Source organism: Balaenoptera physalus, assembly GCF_965194825.1.
Source record: "Balaenoptera physalus genome assembly, chromosome: 19".
Lineage (NCBI taxonomy): Eukaryota > Metazoa > Chordata > Mammalia > Artiodactyla > Balaenopteridae > Balaenoptera > Balaenoptera physalus.
The window spans coordinates 10,880,517-10,902,891 of record NC_138900.1 but is presented as its reverse complement, the minus strand read 5'-3'; the positions used below and the strand labels follow the sequence as shown (position 1 = coordinate 10,902,891).

General features: G+C 39.7%; 1 protein-coding gene across 9 annotated transcripts in view; it reads right to left on the bottom strand.

Annotated features, from left to right (window-relative positions):
• The window catches only part of ZNF235 (zinc finger protein 235), a 55,256-nt gene that overhangs the window by 3,216 nt on the left and 29,665 nt on the right, over positions 1-22,375 (bottom strand). For all 9 annotated transcript variants that reach the window (XM_082438644.1, XM_082438646.1, XM_082438647.1 and 6 more), the window contains one exon: positions 21,790-21,885. In XM_082438644.1, coding sequence (XP_082294770.1) covers positions 21,790-21,885 — 96 coding nt within the window. The remainder of the gene's footprint in view (positions 1-21,789; positions 21,886-22,375) is intronic.

Below are 22,375 nucleotides of genomic sequence, written 5' to 3'. Positions count from 1 at the left end.
TGCAACATCCATCAAGATAAACCATACCCAGGGCTTATAAAACAAATTTCGAAAGATTGGAAAATTAAAGACCACAGTAGAATTAAATTCAAAACCCCAGAATTAAATTCAACACCCAGAAAACTCCTATAAGAAATCACAAGGGAAATTAGAAAATATTTCGAAATAATAATGAAAGAAAATACTATCACAATTTCTGGCATGCAGTTAAACAACTATCAATTTCTGGCACGCAGTTAAACAGCACTCAGATTACTTATAACTTTAAATATTTATATTAGAAAGCAAGAAAGGCCTAAAGTCAATAACCTGAGGTTCCATTTTAAGAAGCCATAAAAAGAAGAGGAAAATTAAGAAGGAAGGAAATAGTGAAAAGCAATTAAACAAACAAGGGGGGAAAAATCAAGGAAAACAAAAACTGAATCAAGGAAAAAAATAGAAAAGACAAAACACACCACTGTAAAGCAATTATACTCCAATAAAGATGCTAAAAAAAAAGACAAAAACTATCAACATCAGGCATAAAAGATGGGATATTACTAAAGATCATAAGAGGCATTAGAATGAGGGGATATGTTCAACAATTTAGATAAAATATACCAATTCCCTGAAACATACAAATCTGTTACAAGAAAAGCAAAAAACGTAAGTAGTTCATGAACTGAAAACATAAATAAAAACATTCTCACAAAAGGACCAGACAACTTCACTGGTGAATTCCATTTAGCACATAGGAAAGGAATAATACCAGTCCTACACAAACCCTTGCAGAAGGCCGAAGAGGAGGGTATACTTTCTGAGATATTGTGTATAATAAGGTCAGTATTACCTTGATATCAAAATAGACAAAGACATTAAGTACAAAGAAAATTACAGATCAAAATCCCTACTTAATGTAGGTGCAAAAATCCTAAACAAAGAGAAAATCTTGTTTTTTATAGTACACAATAAAAGGGTACTACGTAATAAATAAGTGGGGTTAATCCCAGGAATGCGAGGTGGTTTTAACATGTGAAATCATCAGTGCTTCATGCTCCTTTAATAGCATAAAGGAGAAGGAGGAAAAGATGTCAGAGTAGAAGGACTTGAGCTCACCTCCTCTCATGAAAACACCAAAAATCAATTACTCCTCAACAACCATTAACAAAAAAGACTGGGACCTATCAAAAAAAGATATTCTACATCCAGAGACAAAGAAGAAGCCACAACGAGATGGTAGGAGGGGCGATTTTGTGAAATAACCAAATCCATACCTGCCAGTTGGGTGACCCACAAACTGGAAACTATATCACAGAGGTTCTCCCACAGGAGTGAGTTCTGATCCCCATGGCAGGCTCCTCAGCCTGGGGGTCTGGCATCAAGAGGAAGAGCCCCCAGAGCATTTGGCTTTGAAGGCCAGTGGGGCTTGATTTCAGGAGCTCCACAGGACTGGGGGAAACAGAGACTCCACTCTTGGTCGCATGTGCACTGGGACCCAGGGCAAAGCAGTGACTCCGTAGGAGCCTGGGCAAGACCTACCTGTGGGTCTTGGAGGGTCTCCTGGGGAGGCAGGGGTCAGCTGTGATCCACTGCAGGGGCAAGGACACTGGTGGGGGAGCCCCCAGGGAATATTCCTCAGCGTGAGCTCTCCTGGAGGTCATCATTTTGGCACCAAGACCTGGCCCCACCCAACAGCCTTCAGGCTCCAGTGCTGGGATGCCTCAGGCTAAACAACCAACAGGGTAGGAACACAGCCCCACCCATCGACAGACAGGCTGCCTGAAGTCATCCTGAGCCCACAGTCACCTTTTGACATGTCCCTGCCCACCAGAAAGCCTGCACAAGCCCCTGCACCAACCCCACCCACCAGGGGGCAGAAACCAGATGCAAGAAGAACTACAATCTGCAGCCTGTGGAATGGAGACCACAAACACAGAAAGTTAGACAAAATGAGATGGAAGAGAAATATGTTGCAGATGAAGGAACAAGATAAAACTCCAGAAGAACAACTTAAGTGAAGTGGAGATAGACAATCGGCCTGAAAAAGAATTCAGAATAATGATAGTAAAGATGATCCAAGATCTTGGAAAAAGAATGGAGGCACAGACCAAGAAGATACAAGAAATTTTAAAGAACAAACAGATGGACAATAACTGAAATGAAAAATATACTATCAGGAATCAACAGCAGAATAATAGAGGCAGAAGAACCAATAAGTGAGCTGGAAGACAGAATGGTGGAAATCACTGCTGTGGAACAGAATAAAGAAAAAAGAATGAAAAGAAATGAGGACAGTCTGAGACCTCTGGGACAACATTAAATGCACCAACATTTGCATTATAGGAGTCCCAGAAGTAGAAGAGAGAGAGCAAGGGCCTGAGAAAATATTTGAAGAGATAAGAGACTTCTCTGGTGGCGCAGTGGTTAAGAATCCGCCTGCCAATGCAGGGGACACAGGTTTGAGCCCTGGTCCGGGAAGATCCCACATGCTGTGGAGCAACTAAGCCCATGCACCACAACTACTGAGCCCACATGCCACAACTACTGAAGCCCATGTGCCTAGAGCCCATGCTCTGCAACAAGAGAAGCCACTGTGATGAGAAGCCTGTGCACCGCAACAAAGAGTAGCCCTCGCTTGCCACAACTAGAGAAAGCCCAGGCTCAGCAACGAAGACCCAATGCAGCCAAAAATAAATAAATTTAAAAAAAGAGAGAATAGCCAAAAACTTCCCTAAAATGGGAAAGGAAACACTCAAGTCCAGGAAGTGCAGAGAGTCCCATACTGGATAAACACAAGGAGGAACAAGCCGAGACACATCTTAATCAAACTGACAAAAATTAAAGACAAAGACAAAATATTAAAAGCACCAAGGGAAAAGCAACAAATAACATACAAGGGAATTCCCATAAGGTTATCAGTTGATTTTTCAGCAGAAACTCTGCAGGCCAGAAGGGAGTGCCAGGGTATATTTAAAGTGATGAAAGGAAAAAACTTACAACCAAGAATACTCTACCTGGCAAGGCTCTTGTTCAGATTTGATGGAGAAATCAAAAGCTTTACAGACAAGCAAAAGCTGAGATAATTCAGCACCACCAAACCAGCTTTACAACAAATGTTAAAGGAACTTGTCTAGGTGAAAAAGAAAAGCCCACAACTAGAAACAAGAAAACTACGAATGGAAAAGCTCACTGGTAAAGGCAAACATACAGTAAAGGTAGGATATCATCCACACACAAATATGATATCAAAACCAGCAATTGTGAAAAGACGAGAGTACAAATGGAGAATATTGGAAAAGCATTTGAAATTAATAGACCAGCGACTTATAGCAGTCTGTGTATACATACAAGATTGTTTTATCAAAGCCTCATGGTAACCGCAAACCAAAAGTCTACAATAGATACACAAAAAAAGAAAAAGAAATCCAAAAACAACACTAAAGATAGTCATCAGATCACAAGAAAAGAGAACAAAAGAGGAAGGGAAGCAAAAAGACCTACAAAAACAGTCCCAAAAGAATTAACAAAATGGCAATAAGAACATACATATCAGTAATTACCTTAAACCTAAATGGATTGAATACTCCAACCAAAAGACACAGACTGGCTGAATGGATACAAAAACAAGACCTGGATATCAATATATGTTGTCTCCAAGAGACCCAATTCACATCTAGGGACACATAAAGACTGAAAGTGAGGGGATGGAAAAAGATACTCCATGCAAATGGAGATCAAAAGAAAGCTGGAGCAGCAACACTCATATCAGACAAAATAGACTTTAAAATAAAGAATGTTACAAGAGGTAAGGAAGGACACTACATAATGATTCAAGGGATCAGTCCAAGAAGAAGATATAACAATTGTAAACATATATATGCACCCAACATAGAAGCACCTCAACATATAAGGCAAATGCTAACAGCCATAAAAGGAGAAATTGACAGTAACATAATAATAGTGAGGGACTTTAACACCCCACTTACATCAATGGACAGATCATCCAGCCAGAAAATCAATAAGGAAACACAGGCCTTAAATGACACATTAGACCAGATGGACTTAACTGATATTTTTAGGGCATTCCATCCCAAAGCAACAGAATACATATTCTTCTCAAGTGCACATGAAACATTCTCTGGGATAGATCACATGCTGGGCCACAAAGCAAGTCTCAGTAAATTTAAGAAAATTGAAATCTTATCAAGTATCTTTTCTGACAACAATGCTATGAGATTAGAAATCAACATGAAAAAAAACTATAAAAAACACAAACACATAGAGGCTAAACAGTACGTTACTAAACAACCAATGGATCACTGAACAAATCAAAGAAGAAATTTTTTTAAAAACCCTAGAGACAAATGAAAGTGAAAGCACAATGATCCAAAACCTATGGGACACAGCAAAAGCAGTTCTACGAGGAAGTTTATAGCAATACAATCTTACCTCAGGAAACAAGAAGAATCTCAAACAACCCAAATTTGCACCTAAAGCAACTAGAGAAAGAACAAACAAAACCCAAAGTTTGTAAAAGGAAAGAAATCATGAAGATCAGAGCAGAAATAAATGAAATAGAGACGAAGAAAACAAAAGATCAATGAAACTAAAATCTGGTTCTTTGAAAAGATAAACAAAATTGATAAGCCTTTAGCCCGACTCATCAAGAAAAAAAGGAAGAGGGCTCAATCAATAAAAATATTTACACAGAAAAAAAAACAGCACAAAGGAGAAACTCTTACGATTGTCTGAAAAAATGAGAATAAGCATTTGACAAATTACCATACCCATTCACGATCAAAATGTGCATTAAATTAGGAAGAGAAAGGAACTCAGTCCATCAAGGACACTAAAAAATCACCTCCAGTTAACACCATGCTCAGTGAGGAAAGACTGAATGCTGTCTACCTGCATTCAGGCAGAAGGAAACAAGAGGCATACAGATTGGGAAGGAAAGTAAAATAATGTACTTGCAGAAGTTATGAATCTATATATAGAAAAATCTTTAGGAATGTACAAAAACGCTTCTAGAACAAGTGAATATACTTGAAGATTGCAGGCTACAAGACTGATGTACAAAAATCAACTGTATTCTGACACAGAAGCAAATAACTGAAAAACAATTAATTCCATTTATATAGCATCAAAAAAAAAACACTTCTGAAAAATTAGAGATAAATTCCTATAGGCTACATGCTATAAAAGGTGACATTGTGATTTATAATAAATGTTTTGTCTTCTTCCATGGTTCCTGGCTCACAGCTCCCAAAACCCTTGGAATTTCCTGAGATAAGAGCAATCAGAGCATCTTTTGTTCTAATATTTAGTCTTTTATCCTCTGTTCCTGAAATGGCTTCAGAGCCCTAAGGGTGAAATGGGTGTCTTCTTATTCATGATGAGCCCCGGGATGCTGAACCTACGAATAAGGCCAACCAGATCTTCAAATTTACTCAGTTGAATTTTGTTTTTTTTATCAGATTGGTGGCAGTGACAAGATCCCAAGTGAAACTTCTGAGCGCATTCAGAAGAAATACAGGCACGGCGCCCTGGAGAACCATTCTGAGTTCAGTCTTTCTTGCTGTTTCTGAGGGCTGCTGGTACGTGTTATAAGTGTTTCAGAAATTGTATGATATCTCCTGGCATAAAATGTTGTCTGTCACCAAAATTGAGGCTCACACCAAAAGGACTGAACCCTAGCATCAGGGAACTGCCCTCGCTCTCAGGCAAAGGCAGTGGCAGTAGAATCTACAGATTGTGGGGCATGTGGATGAAGTCCATTCTGCTTCTGCAAAGAAAGACCCCTCAATGCCAAACTTTTGCCACACCGATGTCCTTGTCACCTGGCAACAGTCTGCTCCTGTATCAGATAAACTGAGACGGGTAAACAATGGCTGTAAATGCAACGAACAGTCGGGGCTCTGGGAAAACCAAGATATATGGCCACTTGGTTTTTCCCAGTTCCCCGGCAAACCCCATTTTTTGGTGTTTGCATTCCTTCACCCACCACGGTGCATTTAAGAAAAACTTCTTTTTATTTTTAAAGTCAAAACTCTCTGTACAGCATGGGAACTATAGTTAATAATACTGTATTGCATATTGGAAAACTGCTAAGAGTAGATTTTAAAAGTTCTCATTACGAGAAAAGAAATTATAACTATGTGTGGCGACGGATGTTAACGACTCATCGTGGTGATCGTTTTGCAACATACACAAATGTTGATTCATTATGCTGGACATCTGAAATTAATGTTATATGTTAATTATATCTCAATTTTAAAAATTAAAAGAAAAAAAAAAAACGATCTTTGTCCCTGGAGGCGTCCTCTTTCTGGACCCTTTGAACACTTTGCAGCTGGACTTCATTCAAGTGCCACTCACTATGGGTCATCAGTCTGGATGTTTTCCAGATGATAAAGCCTTTCCCTGCTGCAAGACCAATGCCCTCATGGTGGCAAAGAAACTATTAAAGAAGGTGTTTCCTGCTTGGGGTACACCTTGCACAATCTCCAGTGATCGAGGTACCCGCTTCACCGGGTATATCACACGGAAACCTTGTAAACTTCTGGGAATGATCACTGCCCTATTGGCTTCAATCATCAGGGCAAGGTCGAGAGAACTAATGGAAAAAAACAGATTCAAGCAAAATGAGTGTTAATTATGTGGGACAACATGAACTGGAGAGGATGCTCTGATATTTTCATTTTCCAGTTTTAAGGAGACCTTTTCTCTTAAGTTATATATGACTTACAGAAATCTGGTAAAATATACCTTTGTGAGCAAAGATGAAACATCTACTTTTTCTCCCTACCTGATCCTTCCAGAATTCAGGAAGTCTCAGTGAGTACCCGTATTTTCCTGACAGTATATTTGTTCACATAAGTTCAGTAAGAATCTGTTCTCCTTGTGACACAATTAGAAACACTGGCTGTATTACCAAGGCTTTGACTGAAATGTCATGTTTGAGATATGCATAGACTCATATATGACCACACAGCTTCAAGGAACTGCTTGGAAAAATCGAACTGGTACCTTGCTTACACGGTTCCAGGAAACCAATCTTAAAAAAAGAGTTTAAATAATCAGGCCAAATTTAATACAAACCTTTGTTTTTTTAAAAAAAAAGGAGGTGGAGTAATTGTAGAGAAAAAAAATTATGTTTCCACCTTTGTAGATATTAGATTCTAGTCCTGCTAATTGTCTTGGAGGTTCTGTTATCTGTAAACTGGACTGGATCCTGAATTTTTTCTAGTTTCCTCAAATATCTGGCTCTGACTCACCAAACTAACACTTCCAATTTTCTCCTACCCTTCTGATTTGGAATCAGGAAGAAGGCAGGCAGCCCTCGAGCTCCATCAGAAGGGACCTCACCAAGTGCTCCTGCCCACTGACACTGCAGGGAAACTAGAAGGTACTGAACCCTGGATGTACGTCCCACAGCTAAAAAGACACCCCACCCGACAACTGGTCCTATACAGACGCTGGGGACCTCCAAATCAAGGTGACAGGGGCGAGAAGTAGCTGACAGCAAGGTAGACTGCTTCTGCCCAAGAAGCCAGACCCAGACTTTAACTAAACATGAAACCCTTTCTTTCCTTTACTCTGGCATTGGCCTGGAGAGATTATGCCCTCATCTGCATCCCCCAGGCCACTGCTAAGGGGGTTAACCTCTGGAATTTAGAATAGATTTTCTCCCAGCCTGAAATACAAGTTAACTGACCCCTGGCTTGAATAGGCACAGGCAACAATTCTTACAAATGAATCCATTAACAGTGCCACCTTCATGGAAGTAGTTTGTGCCCTGACAAGACTTATCTTTGTCTGTGGTGGTTATGTTTCTCCTTGGGCCTATGGATGCCTAGATGGCTGGTGCACAGCTGGGCAATGCCTCTTGGTTATCTAACTGTGCCCCTACCCGTTCTAGAAAGGACCTACCAGGAGGCTTTTCCTGATTCAGGGTTCGCTTCCTTTGGTAGGGACCTACTTTCCCGATTAGGAGTAGATATAAATGAGACTGTCATCAGAAACCGCTCCTTAACTCTTGAAGAGACTGCAGATTCCATTGCTAAGACATTAGCTGCCCAGCAGAAATATGTGGACCCTCTGGCCAAGGCCATTCCTGATAACAGGACAGCCCCTGATTATCTTTTAGCTGAAGGAGGAGGAGCCTGTGCTGTGGCCAACACCACCTGTTGTACCTGGGTTAACACTTCTGGGGAAGCTGAAACTCAGGTACAGAAGTTCACTGAGGAGGCCACTTGGCTTAAGAAGATGACTCTTTTGATACTATACACAGAAAACCCTAAAGATGCTACCAGAAAACTACTAGAGTGCATCAATGAATTCGGTAAAGTTGCAGGATACAAAATTAATACACAGAAATCTCTTGCATTCCTATACACAAACAACGAAAGATCAGAAAGAGAAATTAAGAAAATAATCCAATTTACCATCACATCAAAAAGAATAAAATACCAAGGAATAAACCTACCTAAGGAGGCAAAGACCTGTACTCTGAAAACTATATTTCAGGCACTAATGAAAGAAATCGAAGATGACACACACGGGTGGAAAGATATACCATGTTCTTGGATTGGAAGAATCAATATTGTCAAAATGACTGTACTACCCAAGGCAAGCCACAGATTCAATGCAATCCCTATCAAATTACCAGTGGCATTTTTCACAGAACTAGAACAAAAAAATTTTTAATTTGTATGGAAACACAAAAGACCCTGAATAGCCAAAGCAATCCTGACAAAGAAAAATGGAGGACTTCCCTGGTGTACAGTGGTTAAGAATCTGCCTGCCAATGCAGGGGACATGGGTTTGAGCCCTGGTCCAGGAAGATCCCACATGCTGCAGAGCAGCTAAGCCTGTGCACCACAACTACTGAGCCTGCGCTCTAGAGCCCGTGAGCCACAACTACTGAGCCCGCGTGCCACAACTACTGAAGCCCGTGCTCCACAACAAGAGAAGCCACTGCAATGAGAAGCCCGCACACCGCAACGAAGAGTAGCCCCCGCTCGCCACAACTAGAGAAAGCCTGAGCACAGCAATGAAGACCCAATGGAGCCTAAAATAAATAAATAAAATAAATTAAAATCCAACAAACCTATGGTTACCAAAGGGGAAACGTGGTGGGTAAGAGGGATAAAGTAGGAGCTTGGGATTAACATACACATACTACTATATATAAAATAGATAACCAACGAGGACCTACTGTATAGCACAGAGAACTACTCAGTATTCTGTAATAACCTATATGGGTAAAGAATCTGAAAAAGAATGAATATATGTATAACTGAATCACTTTGCTGTACACCTGAAGCTAACAACATTGTAAATCAACAATACTCCAATAAAATTTTTTAAAAAGGGGGGGGAGCTTCAAGATGGTGGAGGAGTAAGACGTGGAGATCACCTTCCTCCCCCAAAATACATCAGAAATACATCTACATGTGGAACAACTCCTACAGAACACCTACTGAACGCTGCCAGGAGACCTCAGACTTCCCAAAAGGGTCTTGGTGCTCCGGCCAGGTGTCAGGCCTGTGCCTCTGAGGTGGGAGAGCTGAGTTCAGGACATTGGTCCAACAGAGACCTCCCGGCTCCACATAATATCAAATGGCGAAAGCTCTCCCAGAGATCTCCATCTCAACACTAAGACCCAGCTCCACTCAACAACCAGCAAGCTACAGTGCTGGACACGCTATGCCAAACAACTAGTAAGACAGAAACACAACCCCACCCATTAGCAGAGAGGCTGCCTAAAATCATAATAAGTTCACAGACACCCCAAAACACACCGCTGGATGCGGTCCTGCCCACCAGAAAGACAAGATTCAGCCTCATCCACCAGAACACAGGAACTAGTCCTCTCCACCAGGAAGACTACACAACCCACTGAACCAACCTTACCCACTGGGGTTAGACACCAAAAACAACCAAAACTATGAATCTGCAGCCTACAAAAAGGAGACCCCAAACACAGTAAGTTAAGCAAAATGAGAAGACAGAGAAACACACAGCAGATGAAGGAGCAAGGTAAAAACCCACTAGACCAAACAAATGAAGAGGAAATAGGCAGTCTACCTGAAAAAGAATTTAGAGTAATGACAGTAAAGATGATCCAAAATCTTGGAAATAGAATGGAGAAAATACAAGAAATGTTTAACAAGGACCTAGAAGAACTAAAGAGCAAACAATGATGAACAACACAATAAATGAAATTAAAAATTCTCTAGAAGGAATCAATAGCAGAATAACTGAGGCAGAAGAACAGATAAGTGACCTGGAAGATAAAATAGTGGAAATAACTACTGCAGAGCAGAATAAAGAAAAAAGAATGAAAAGAATTGAGGACAGTCTTAGAGACCTCTGGGACAACATTAAATGCACCAACATTTGAATTACAGAGGTCCCAGAAGAAGAAGAGAAAAAGGGACTGAGAAAATATTTGAAGAGATTATAGTTGAAAACGTCCCTAATATGGGAAAGGAAATAGTCAATCAAGTCCAGGAAGTGCAGAGAGTCCCATACAGGATAAATCCAAGGAGAACCTCACTAAGACACATATTAATCAAACTATCAAAAATTAAATACAAAGAAATAATATTAAAAGCAGCAAGGGAAAAACAACAAATAACATACAAGGGAATCCCCATAAGGTTAACAGCTGATCTTTCAGCAGAAACTCTGCAAGCCAGAAGGAAGTGGCAAGACGTATTTAAAGTGATGAAAGGGAAAAACCTACAACCAAGATTACGCTACCCAGCAAGGATCTCATTCAGATTCAACGGAGAAATTAAAACCTTTACAGACAAGCAAAAGCTAAGAGAATTCAGCACCACCAAACCAACTTTACAACGAATGCTAAAGGAACTTCTCTAGGCAGGAAACACAAGAGAAGGAAAAGACCTACAATAATAAACCCAAAACAATTAATAAAATGGTAATAGGAACATACATATCGATAATAACCTTGAGTGTAAATGGATTAAATGCTCCCACCAAAAGACATAGACTGGCTGAATGGATACAAAAACAAGACCCATATATATGCTGTCTACAAGAAACCCACTTCAGACCTAGGGACACATACAGACTGAAAGAGAGGAGATGGAAAAAGATATTCCATGCAAATGGAAATCAAAAGAAAGGCGGAGTACCAATTCTCATATCAGACAAAACAGACTTTAAAGACTATTACAAGAGATAAAGAAGGACACTACGAAATGATCAAGGGATCAATCCAAGAAGATATAACAATTGTAAATATTTATGCACCCAACATAGGAGCACCTCAATACATAAGGCAAATGCTAACAGCCATAAAAGGGGAAATCGACAGTATCACAATCATAGTAGGGGACTTTAACACCCAACTTTCACCAATGGACAGATCATCCAAAATGAAAATATATAAGGAAACACAAGCTTTAAATGATACATTAAACAAGATGGACTTAATTGATATTTATAGGACATTCGATCCAAAAACAACAGAATACACTTTCTTCTCAAGTGCTCATGGAATATTCTCCAGGATGGATCATATCTTGGGTCATAAATCAAGCCTTGGTAAATTTAAGAAAATTGAAATCATATCAAGTATCTTTTCCGACCACAATGCTATGAGACTAGATATCAATTACAGGAAAAAAATCTGTAAAAAATACGAACACGTGAGGCTAAAATAATACTCTACTAAATAACTGAGAGATCACTGAAGAAATCAAAGAGGAAATCAAAAAATACCTAGAAACAAATGACAATGAAAACATGCCGACCCAAAACCGATGGGATGCAGCACAAGCAGTTCTAAGAGGGAAGTTTATAGCAATACAGTCCTATCTCAAGAAACAAGAAACAGCTCAAACAACCTAACCTTACACCTGAAGCAATTAGAGAAAGAAGAACAAAAAAACTCCAAAGTTAGCAGAAGGAAAGAAATCATAAAGATCAGATCAGAAATAAATGAAGAAGAAATGAAGGAAACAATAGCAAAGATCAAGAAATCTAAAAGCTGGTTCTTTGAGAAGATAAACAAAATTGATAAACCATTAGCCAGACTCATCACGAAAAAAAGGGAGACGACTCAAATCAATAGAATTAGAAATGAAAAGGGAGAAGTAACAACTGACACTGCAGAAATACAAAGGATCATGAAAGACTACTACAAGCAACTATATGTCAATAAAATGGACAACCTGGAAAAAAATGAATACATTCTTAGAAAAGCACAACCTTCCAAGACTGAACCCAGAAGAAACAGAAAATATAAACATACCAATCACAAGCACTGAAATTGAGACTGTGATTAAAAATCTTCCAACAAACAAAAGCCCAGGACCAGATGGCTTCACAGGTGAATTCTATCAAACATTTAGAGAAGAGCTAACACCTATCCTTCTCAAACTCTTCCAAAATATAGCGGAGAGAGGAATGCTCCCAAACTCATTCTACGAGGCCACCATCACCCTGGTACCAAAACCAGACGAAGATGTCTCAAAGAAAGAAAAGTACAGGCCAATATCACTGATGGACATAGATGCAAAAATCCTCAACAAACTACTAGCAAACAGAATCCAAAAGCACATTAAAAGGATCATACACCATGATCAAGTGGGGTTTATCCCAGGAATGCAAGGATTCTTCAATATACACAAATCAATCAATGTGATAAACCATATTAACAAATTGAAGGAGAAAGACCATATGATCATCTCAATACATGCAGAAAAAGCTTTTGACAAAATTCAACTCCCATTTATGATAAAAAACCCTCCAGAAAGTAGGCATAGAGGGAACTTACCTCAACATAATAAAGGCCATATATGACAAACCCACAGCCAACATCATTCTCAATGGTGAAAAACTGAAACCATTTCCTCTAAGATCAAGAACAAGACAAGGCTGTCCCCTCTCACCACTATTATTCAACATAGTTTTGGAAGTTTTAGCTACAGCAATCAGAGAAGAAAAAGAAATAAAAGGAATCCAAATCGGAAAAGAAGTAAAGCTGTCACTGTTTGCAGATGACATGATACTATACATAGAGAATCCTAAAGGTGCTACCAGAAAACTACTAGAGTTAATCAATGAATCTGGTAAAGTAGCAGGATACAAAATTAATGCACAGAAATCTCTTGCATTCCTATACACTAACAAGGAAAGATCAGAAAGAGAAATTAAGGAAACACTCCCATTTACCATTGCAACAAAAAGAATAAAATACCTAGGAATAAATCTACCTAAGGAGACAAAAGACCTGTATGCAGAAAACTATAAGACACTGGTGAAAGAAATTAAAGATGATACACACAGATGGAGAGATATAGCATGTTCTTGGATTGGAAGAATCAACATTGTGAAAATGACTATACTACCCAAAGCAATCTACAGATCAATGCAATCCCTATCAAACTACTGATGGCATTTTTCACAGAACTAGAACAAAAAATTTCACAATTTGTATGGAAACACAAAAGACCCCGAATAGCCAAAGCAATCTTGAGAAAGAAAAATGGAGCTGTAGGAATCAGGCTCCCAGACCTCAGACTATACTACACAGCTACAGTAATCAAGACAGTATGGTACTGGCACAAAAACAGAAAAATAGATCAATGGAACAGGATAGAAAGCCCAGAGATAAGCGCACGCTCATATGGTCACCTTATTTTTGATAAAAGAGGGAAGAATATACAATGGAGAAAAGACAGCCTCTTCAATAAGTGGTGCTGAGAAAACTAGACAGCTATATGTAAAAGAATGAAATTAGGGGCTTCCCTGGTAGCACAGTAGTTAAGAATCTGCCTGCCAATGCAGGGGACGTGGGTTCGAGCCCTGGTCTTGGAAGATACCACATGCCGCAGAGCACCTAAGCCCGTGCGCCATAACTACTGAGCCTGTGCTCTAGAAGCCACGAGCCACAACTACTGAAGCCTGTACACCTACAGCCTGTGCTCCGCAAAAAGAGAAGCCACCGCAATGAGAAGCCTGTGCACCGCAACGAACGGTAGCCCCTGCTCACTGTAACTAGAGAAAGCCCGTGCACAGTAATAAAGACCCAACGCAGCCAAAAATAAAATAAATAAATAATTTTAAAAAAGAATTAAATTAGAACACTCTCTAACACCATACACAAAAATAAACTCAAAATGGATCAAAAACCTAAATGTAAGGCCAGACACTATAAAACTCTTAGAGGAAAACATAGGCAGAACACTCAATGACATAAATCACAGCAAGATCCTTTTTGACCCACCTCTTAGAGAAATGGAAATAAAAACAAAAATAAACAAGTGGGACCTAATGAAACGTAAAAGCTTTTGCACAGCAAAGGAAACCATAAACAAGACGAAAAGACAGCCCTCAGAATGGGAGAAAATATTTGCAAATGAAGCAACTGACAAAGGATTAATCTCCAAAATTTACAAACAGCTCATGCAGCTCAAGATCAAAAAAGCAAACAACCTAATCCAAAAATGGGCTGAAGACCTGAATAGACAGTTCTCCAAGGAAGATATACAGATTGCCAACAAATACATGAAAGGATGCTCAATATCACTAATCATTAGAGAAATGTAAATCAAAACTACAATGAGGTATCATCTCACACCAGTCAGAATGGCCATCATCAAAAAGTCTACAAACAATAAATGCTGGAGATGGTGTGGAGAAAAGGGACCCCTCTTGCACTGTTGGTGGGAATGTAAACTGATACACCCACTATGGAGAACAGTATGGAGGTTCCTTAAAAAACTAAAAATAGAACTACCATACGACCCAGCAATCCCACTACTGGGCATATACCCTGAGAAAACCATAATTCAAAAAGAGTCACGTACCACAATGTTCACTGCAGCTCTATTTACAATAGCCAGGACATGGAAGCAACCTAAGTGTCCATCGACAGATGAATGGATAAAGAAGATGTGGCACATATATACAATGGAATATTACTCAGCCATAAAAGGAAACGAAATTGAGTTATTTGTAGTGAGGTGGATGGACCTAGAGTCTGTCATACAGAGTGAAGTAAGTCAGAAAGAGAAAAATACCGTATGCTGACACATATATGGAATCTAAAAAAAAAAAAAAAAATGGTTCTGAAGAACCTAGGTGCAGGACAGGAATAAAGATGCAGACGTAGAGAATGGACTTGAGGACACGGGGAGGGGGAAGGGTAAGCTGGGACAAAGTGAGAGAGCGGCATGGACTTATATATACTACCAAATGTAAAACAGATAGCTAGTGGGAAGCAGCTGCATAGCACAGGGAGATCAGCTCAGTGCTTTGTGACCACCTAGAGGGGTGGGATTGGGGGGTGGGAGGGAGACACAAGAGAGAGGAGATATGGGGATATATGTATATGTATAGCTGATTCACTTTGTTATAAAGCAGAAACTAACATACCATTGTAAAGCAATTATACTCCAATAAAGATGTTAAAAAAAATAATAATAATTTAAAAAAATTTTTTAAAAAGAAGACCCTTTCAATGGCGTTTCTTTGACTTACTTGATTTTGACTGGTTTGAGTCTTGGGGACCATGGTTCCAAGCATATCCAAACAGAGGGAATTATCCTGCATATAGTTATAAAAAAAAAAAAAATCACTCTGGCTCGTGGGATTCTCTCAAAAGCTTTAAATGCGTGTTCACAGCTGCTGACTGCCAAGCAAATGATTTCCCTAAGATGAGAACATCAGAAAAGGAAGAAGAGGGGCTTCCCTGGTGATGCAGTGGTTAAGAATCCGCCTGCCAATGCAGGGGACACGGGTTCAAGCCCTGGTCCGGGAAGATCCCACATGCCATGGAGCAACTAAGTCCGTGCGCCACAACTACTGAGCCTGCGCTCTAGAGCCCGTGAGCCACAACTACTGAGCCCGCATGCTAAAACTACGGAAGCCCACACGCCTAGAGCCTGTGCTCTGCAATGAGAAGCCACCACAATAAGAAGGCCGTGCACCGCAACGAAGACCCAATGCAGCCAAAAATAAAATAAATACATTTTTTAAAAAAGTTAAAAGGAAAAGGAATAAGAGTGACTGACTTAAGGATTATGTACCTGGAACCCATGACCTGTGAATGTCACAGGGATTAAATAAAACCATGACCTATGGACCCCACATCAGGGATCAACAAAGTTGCAAGAATCACAGGGCAGTAGCAGAGAATGGCATTAATGCCTTACATTTTGATGACATCTCTCACATAAGTTGAGACTTTGATTAAAAGGGGGAAAGGTTAAGAAATAACAAGCCCCAAATGGGGTCATCTGCCCCCATGACAGCAAACCAAGACATAACTGCAGTTTCAACCCCTCTCAGGAAGGTGACCTTTAAACAGACACTCTGAAATCTCCACATCAGCACCAGTGAGGTAACCCGCATAAGACGCATGCCTCCCTAAAAAGATGAGCTGGCCTAACACATTTCTTTTCTTTTGCTAACAACTTCCTTCTCCCACCCCCTTTCTGCCTATAAAAAACCTTCCATTTTGTACAGCTCCTTGGGGTGCCCTTCTAATTGCTAGGTAGAATGCTGCTCTATTCAAGAATGGCTGCAAACAATTATACATAGGATGGATAAACAACAAGGTCCTACTGTATAGCACAGGGAACTATATTCAGTATCCTGTGATAGACCATAATGAACAAGAATGTATACATATAACTGAATCACTTTGCTGTACAGCAGAAATGAACACAACATTGTAAATCAACTCTACTTCAATACATTTAAAAAATTAAAAAAGAATTGCTTGTTAGGGCCAATTAGATTTTAAAAAGTACTATACCAACGTGAAATTTGTAGTTTTGACAAATTTACCATGGTCAGGTAAGGTGTTAACAATGGGCAAACCGGGTGAGGCATTTGCGGGAACTTTCTACACTATCTATGTACCATTTCTGTAACTCTCAAATTATAAATTTTCAAAAAGGGTGAATTTTACTTTATGTAAGTTGTTTCTCAATAAGGTTGATTAAGAAGCATTTCGACTAAAAAGCATTTTGATTAGTGCACAAATATTACACCATTCTCCACTAAAAGGAACCAGGAGTCCTTGGGCAGATGGCTGATTCCAAGGCTGGGTAAGAAAAATACAAGATGACAGGGAGGACTTTGTAGAGCCAGAAGGAAAGGAAACGCTCCAAAGACAAAAGGATGGGGCGCGGCACAGGGGTGTAGGAGCCAACCTGAAAGAGCTCCCAATGGTCAAAGCAGGAACAATTTGACAGCAAAATAAACAATGCCATGTTGGATATAACCCAAAGTAAAAATATATATACCCGCATCCATACTGATCATAGGATAGGCATGAGGTGAGTTCTTGCTGTGGACAGACATTGATGTATCTGTGGGTGATGTGACATACTCCAGCAAAAACAGGAGTGGGAGGATACATAAAACGGGAATAGCAGAAAGTGACGACTGTGGAGACGGTATGAATATACAGACTACGCTATACTATTTTCATTACTTTTGCATTTTAATATTTCCAAAATAAAACGTTTAAAGCCACGGAGAGGAGAAAAAACCAGATCATCCAGATGGTGTGTGTATGTGGGGAGGGCGGAGAAGCAGAGAATTAACTTTTTAAATCGTCAGTTCAATTTTCAGTAAAAGACATGATGATGAATGTTAAAACTGAACTCAACTGTGGGGTTACACATGGGATCCCATTAGATCATTTTTTTGTTTTATCACGTATGCCCCCAGGTTGGTGGTTTATTACATGATTATCTTAATGAAGCACATACACAGTTTTAGGATTAACTAACTTTCTACGTTTTCTACGTTTTTGAAATTCTTCCACTTCTGTAGTAGATGCTGCACTTGCAGGAAAATGGCAAATTGGCAGTTTGGGGGTCCACAAAAACGTTAACAGGTTTAAATTAGCGCCTCTACTAAGAGCAAACAGGCTCTAAGGCCTGACTCACCCACTTACAAGCTCTATGACATTTTCAAAGGCCTAAGTTTCATCCCATAAAAAACAGATAATCACCCAGGTGGTCAGGACTATTGAGAGGATTAAATGTATAAGGTGCTTCGTCTTTTTTTTTTTTTTGGCTGTGCTGGGCAGCTCGCAGGATCTTAGTTCCCCAACCAGGGATTGAACCCGGGCCCTCAGCAGTGAAAGTGCAGAGTCCTAACCCTGGACCGCCAGGGAATTCCCAAGGTGTCTCTTCTAATACTTATGATAAATGAGTTAAGAGTAATACCAAATTACACAAATTATACTTAAACTTACTCAGAATTGCAAAAGGTTCATTTCAGTAATTTCTTCTCTTTCCCTACACAGATTCTCCTTGTCTACACAGCCGCATCTGTGACGTCTATAAATATCACATTTGAAATGTCTACCAGAAAACTTCACCTAGGTCACGTGATTGTTTAAGTATCAGGGGAGAGGGGCAGAGAGGATAAGATAAATGGCAGAGAAGACGACTGCCTGGCTGGGAATACGGATTCCACACACAAAAAACTGTTAAAACCAGTAAATGAATTAAAAGTAGCAAGATACAATGTCAACATACAAAAAATAGTTGCATTTCTAGCCACTGTGGAAAACAGTATGGAAGTTCCTCAGAAAATTAAAAACAGAGTTGCCATATGATCCAGCAATCCCACTCCTGCACATATATCCAGACAAAACTACAATTCAAAAAGATGCATGCACCCCTATGTTCACAGCAGCGCTATTCACAATAGCCAAGACATGGAAACAACCTAAATGTCCATCAACAGATGACTGGATAAAGAAGATGTGGTATATGTATACAACGGAACAGTACTCAGCCATAAAAAAGAACGAAATAGGGGCTTCTCTGGTGGCACAGTGGTTGAGAATCTGCCTGTCAATGCAGGGTTCGAGTCCTGGTCTGGGAAGATCCCACATGCCGCGGAGCAACTAGGCCCGTGAGCCACAATTACTGAGCCTGCGCATCTGGAGCCTGTGCTCCGCAACAAGAGAGGCCACGATAGTGAGAGGCCTGCGCACCGCAATGAAGAGTGGCCCCCACTTGCCGCTACTAGAGAAAGCCCTCGCACAGAAACGAAGACCCAACACAGCCATAAATAAATAAAAATTAAAAAAAAACAACGAAATAATGCCATTTGCAGCAATGTGGATGGAACTAGAGATTATCATACTAAGTAAGTCAGAAAGAGAAAGACAAATACCATATGATATCACTTATATGTGGAATCTAAAAAATGACACAAATGAACCTATAAAAAAAAAAAAGAACCTATCTATGAAACAGAATGACAGACACGGAGAAGAGACTGGTGGTTGCCAAGGTGGAGGGGTGGGGAAGGGACAGAGTGGGAGGTTGGGATTAGCAGATGCAAACTATTATATATAGAATTGTAAACAGCAAGGTCCTACTATATAGCACAGAGAACTATTGATATATTCAGTACCCTGTGATAAACCATAATGGAAAAGAATATTTTCAAAAAAGAATGTATATACATGTATAACTGAATCACTTTGCTCTACAGCAGTAAATTAACATGGTAAACTATACTTCAATTAAAAAAAATTAATAGCATTTCTATACACAGTGAACAATTTGAAAACGAAATAAAACAATTCCATTTACAATAGCGTCAAAAAGAATAAAATACTTAGGAATGAACCAAGGAGGTGAAAGGCTTGTACACTGAAAGCTACAAAACACTGGTAAAAGAAATTAAAAGACATTTAAAAAAATGGAGTGACATCTCATGTTCACGGACAGGGAGATCTAATATTACTTTGTCAATGCTACCCAAAGGGATCTACAGATTCAACTCAATCCCTGTCAAAATCCCAACACAGAAATAGGAAAACTCATCCTAAAGTTCATATGGAATCTCGAGGGAACCCAAATAGCCAAAACAATCTTGAAAAATTAGAAAAAAGTTGGTGGATTCACACCCTGATTTTAAAACTTATAAAGCTAATCAAAACAGTGTGGTACTGGCATCAAGACAGACATACAAACAGACCAAGGGAACAGACCAGAGAGCCCAGAAATAAACCACTGAATAGATGGTCAAATGATTTTGGACAAGGGGGCCAAGACCATTCAATGGGGAAAGGACCATCTTTTCAACAAATGGTTCTGGGAAAGCTGGATATTCACATGCAGAAGAATGAGGTTGGACCCCTCCTTACACCATATACAAAAATCAACTCAAAATGCATCAGACCTAAACATAAGAGCTAAAACTATAAAATCCCTAGAAGAAAACAGTAAAAGCTGCATGACGTTGGAGTTGGCAATGGTTTCTTAGATATGACACCAAAGGCGCAGGCGACAACAAAAATAATTGACAAATTTCACATCATGAAAATTAAAAACTTTTGTGCATTAAAAGACCTTCTCCATAAAGTAAAAAGGCCACACACAGAATGAGAGAAAATACTTGTAAATCATATACGTGATGAGGGATATTCAAAATACGCAAAGAACTCCTAAAAACAACAAACACCCTGATTCAAAAATGAGCAAGACTTGCATAGACATTTCTCCAAAGAAGATAAACACGTGGCCAATAAGAATATAAAAAGATGCTAAACATCACGAATCATTAGAAAAATGCAAATCAAAAACAATGGGATACCACTTCATACCCATTAGGATGGCTACTATAAAAAACAAACAAAAAATAACAAGTATTGGCAAGGATGCTACAAATTGTAACCCTTCTGCATTCCTGGTGGGAATGTAAAATGCTGCAGCTACTATGGAAAAAAGTATGGCAGTGTCTCAAAAAATTAAGAGAATTACCACATGATCCAGCATTTCTACCCAGGGTATATACACGAAAGAATGAAAAGCAGAGACTTAGATATCTGTACACCCACGTTCACAGCAGCATTATTCACAATAACCAAAAGGTTGTGAACAACACAAATGTCCATCGACAGATGAAGAAAATGTGCTATATACATACAATGCGGTATTGTTCAGCCTTAAAAAAGGAAATTCTGACACACATTGTAACACGGACGAACCTCGAAGATACCATGCTAAGTGAAATAAGCCAGACACAAAAGGCCAAATACTGTATGACAGAGACAGAAGGTAGAACAGCGGTTACTAGGGCCTAGGGGTAAGGCGAGAACAAGGACTTGTTTAATGGGGACAGTTTCCGTTTGGGAGGATGAAAAAGTTCTGGAGATGAATAGTGTTGATGGTTGCACAACAATGTGAATGTACTTAACGCCACTGAACTGTATACTTAAAAACGATTAAAATGATAAATTTTATGTTATGCATGTTTTTCCACAATTAAAAAATATATATATGCTAGGAAGTCTGGAGGTGTAGTACTTAGACACAAATGAAGGTGATGGAGCGAAGACGGTATTTTAAAAGGAGTGGTCAAGGAAGGCCGTGGGTGAGATGAACTTCCGAGCAGAGACATGAATGAATGAGAGAGAGGGGTTGGAGGTTTGTGGGGTAGCAGCCTCCCAGCCAGAGAAAAGAGAGGAAAAGGTCCTCATGCAGAAGCGTAATCCTCATATTTGAGGAACCAGTGAGGCTGGCAGAGGGCAAGGCAGGGGGAAATGACAGGAGAAAAATGCGGACCGTTAAGGCTGGGTGAACGGACACCACTACAGGCCCTCAGGGCCCCCTTAAATACATTGGATTTTATTCCGAGTGAAATGGGGAGCCAGGGGAGGGCCTGAAGTAGAGGAGTGTGACGTGACTGAGGTTTTCAAAGGGCCTCTTTGCCTGCTCTACAGAGAAAAGACAGATTATCCAGAACAGAGGCAGGATAATGGGACTCTGGCGGCAAGGTCCTCACCTGAATGCCCACTTCTCTGGGTCTGGACCTCCGTCATCCAAAGCTTTTCCTCTCTCTCCAACTGGGATATCATATCTGGCTTGGAGGACTGGTGCCCTGAGAAAACATTAAAGGGAAAAAAAGTACTGAATAATTTTGGTTCCAATCCCATGACGGAAGGCTCCGCCCCTCCCCCAAAGTTTACTGAACATTTTTGATCAGACCTGTTGTGAGAAATACATTCTCATTAGAAACACGTGACTACCCCCATGAATCACTGAAACAAAAGACTAAATGACCTGTGTCATCACCTCCTTTGCAGAGTCTCACTATATTTACTGCAAGCGCTGCAGTTATTGCTACGATGTGCGCCGTTCTTGCTAAGGAGCTCTGACACTGCTACTTTATTCTACATTATTACAAGACTTATTACTAAATTAATTTCATGCCCCCCCAATAGATCATGCCCCATCAATTTAAAAAAGACATAATATGTAAAGCAACTATACTCCAATCAAAACTAATTTAAAAAAATAAAAAAAGATATGAAAGTGGGGGAGAGAGGGATAAATTAGGAGATTGGGATGAAAAAAAAAGATATAATATG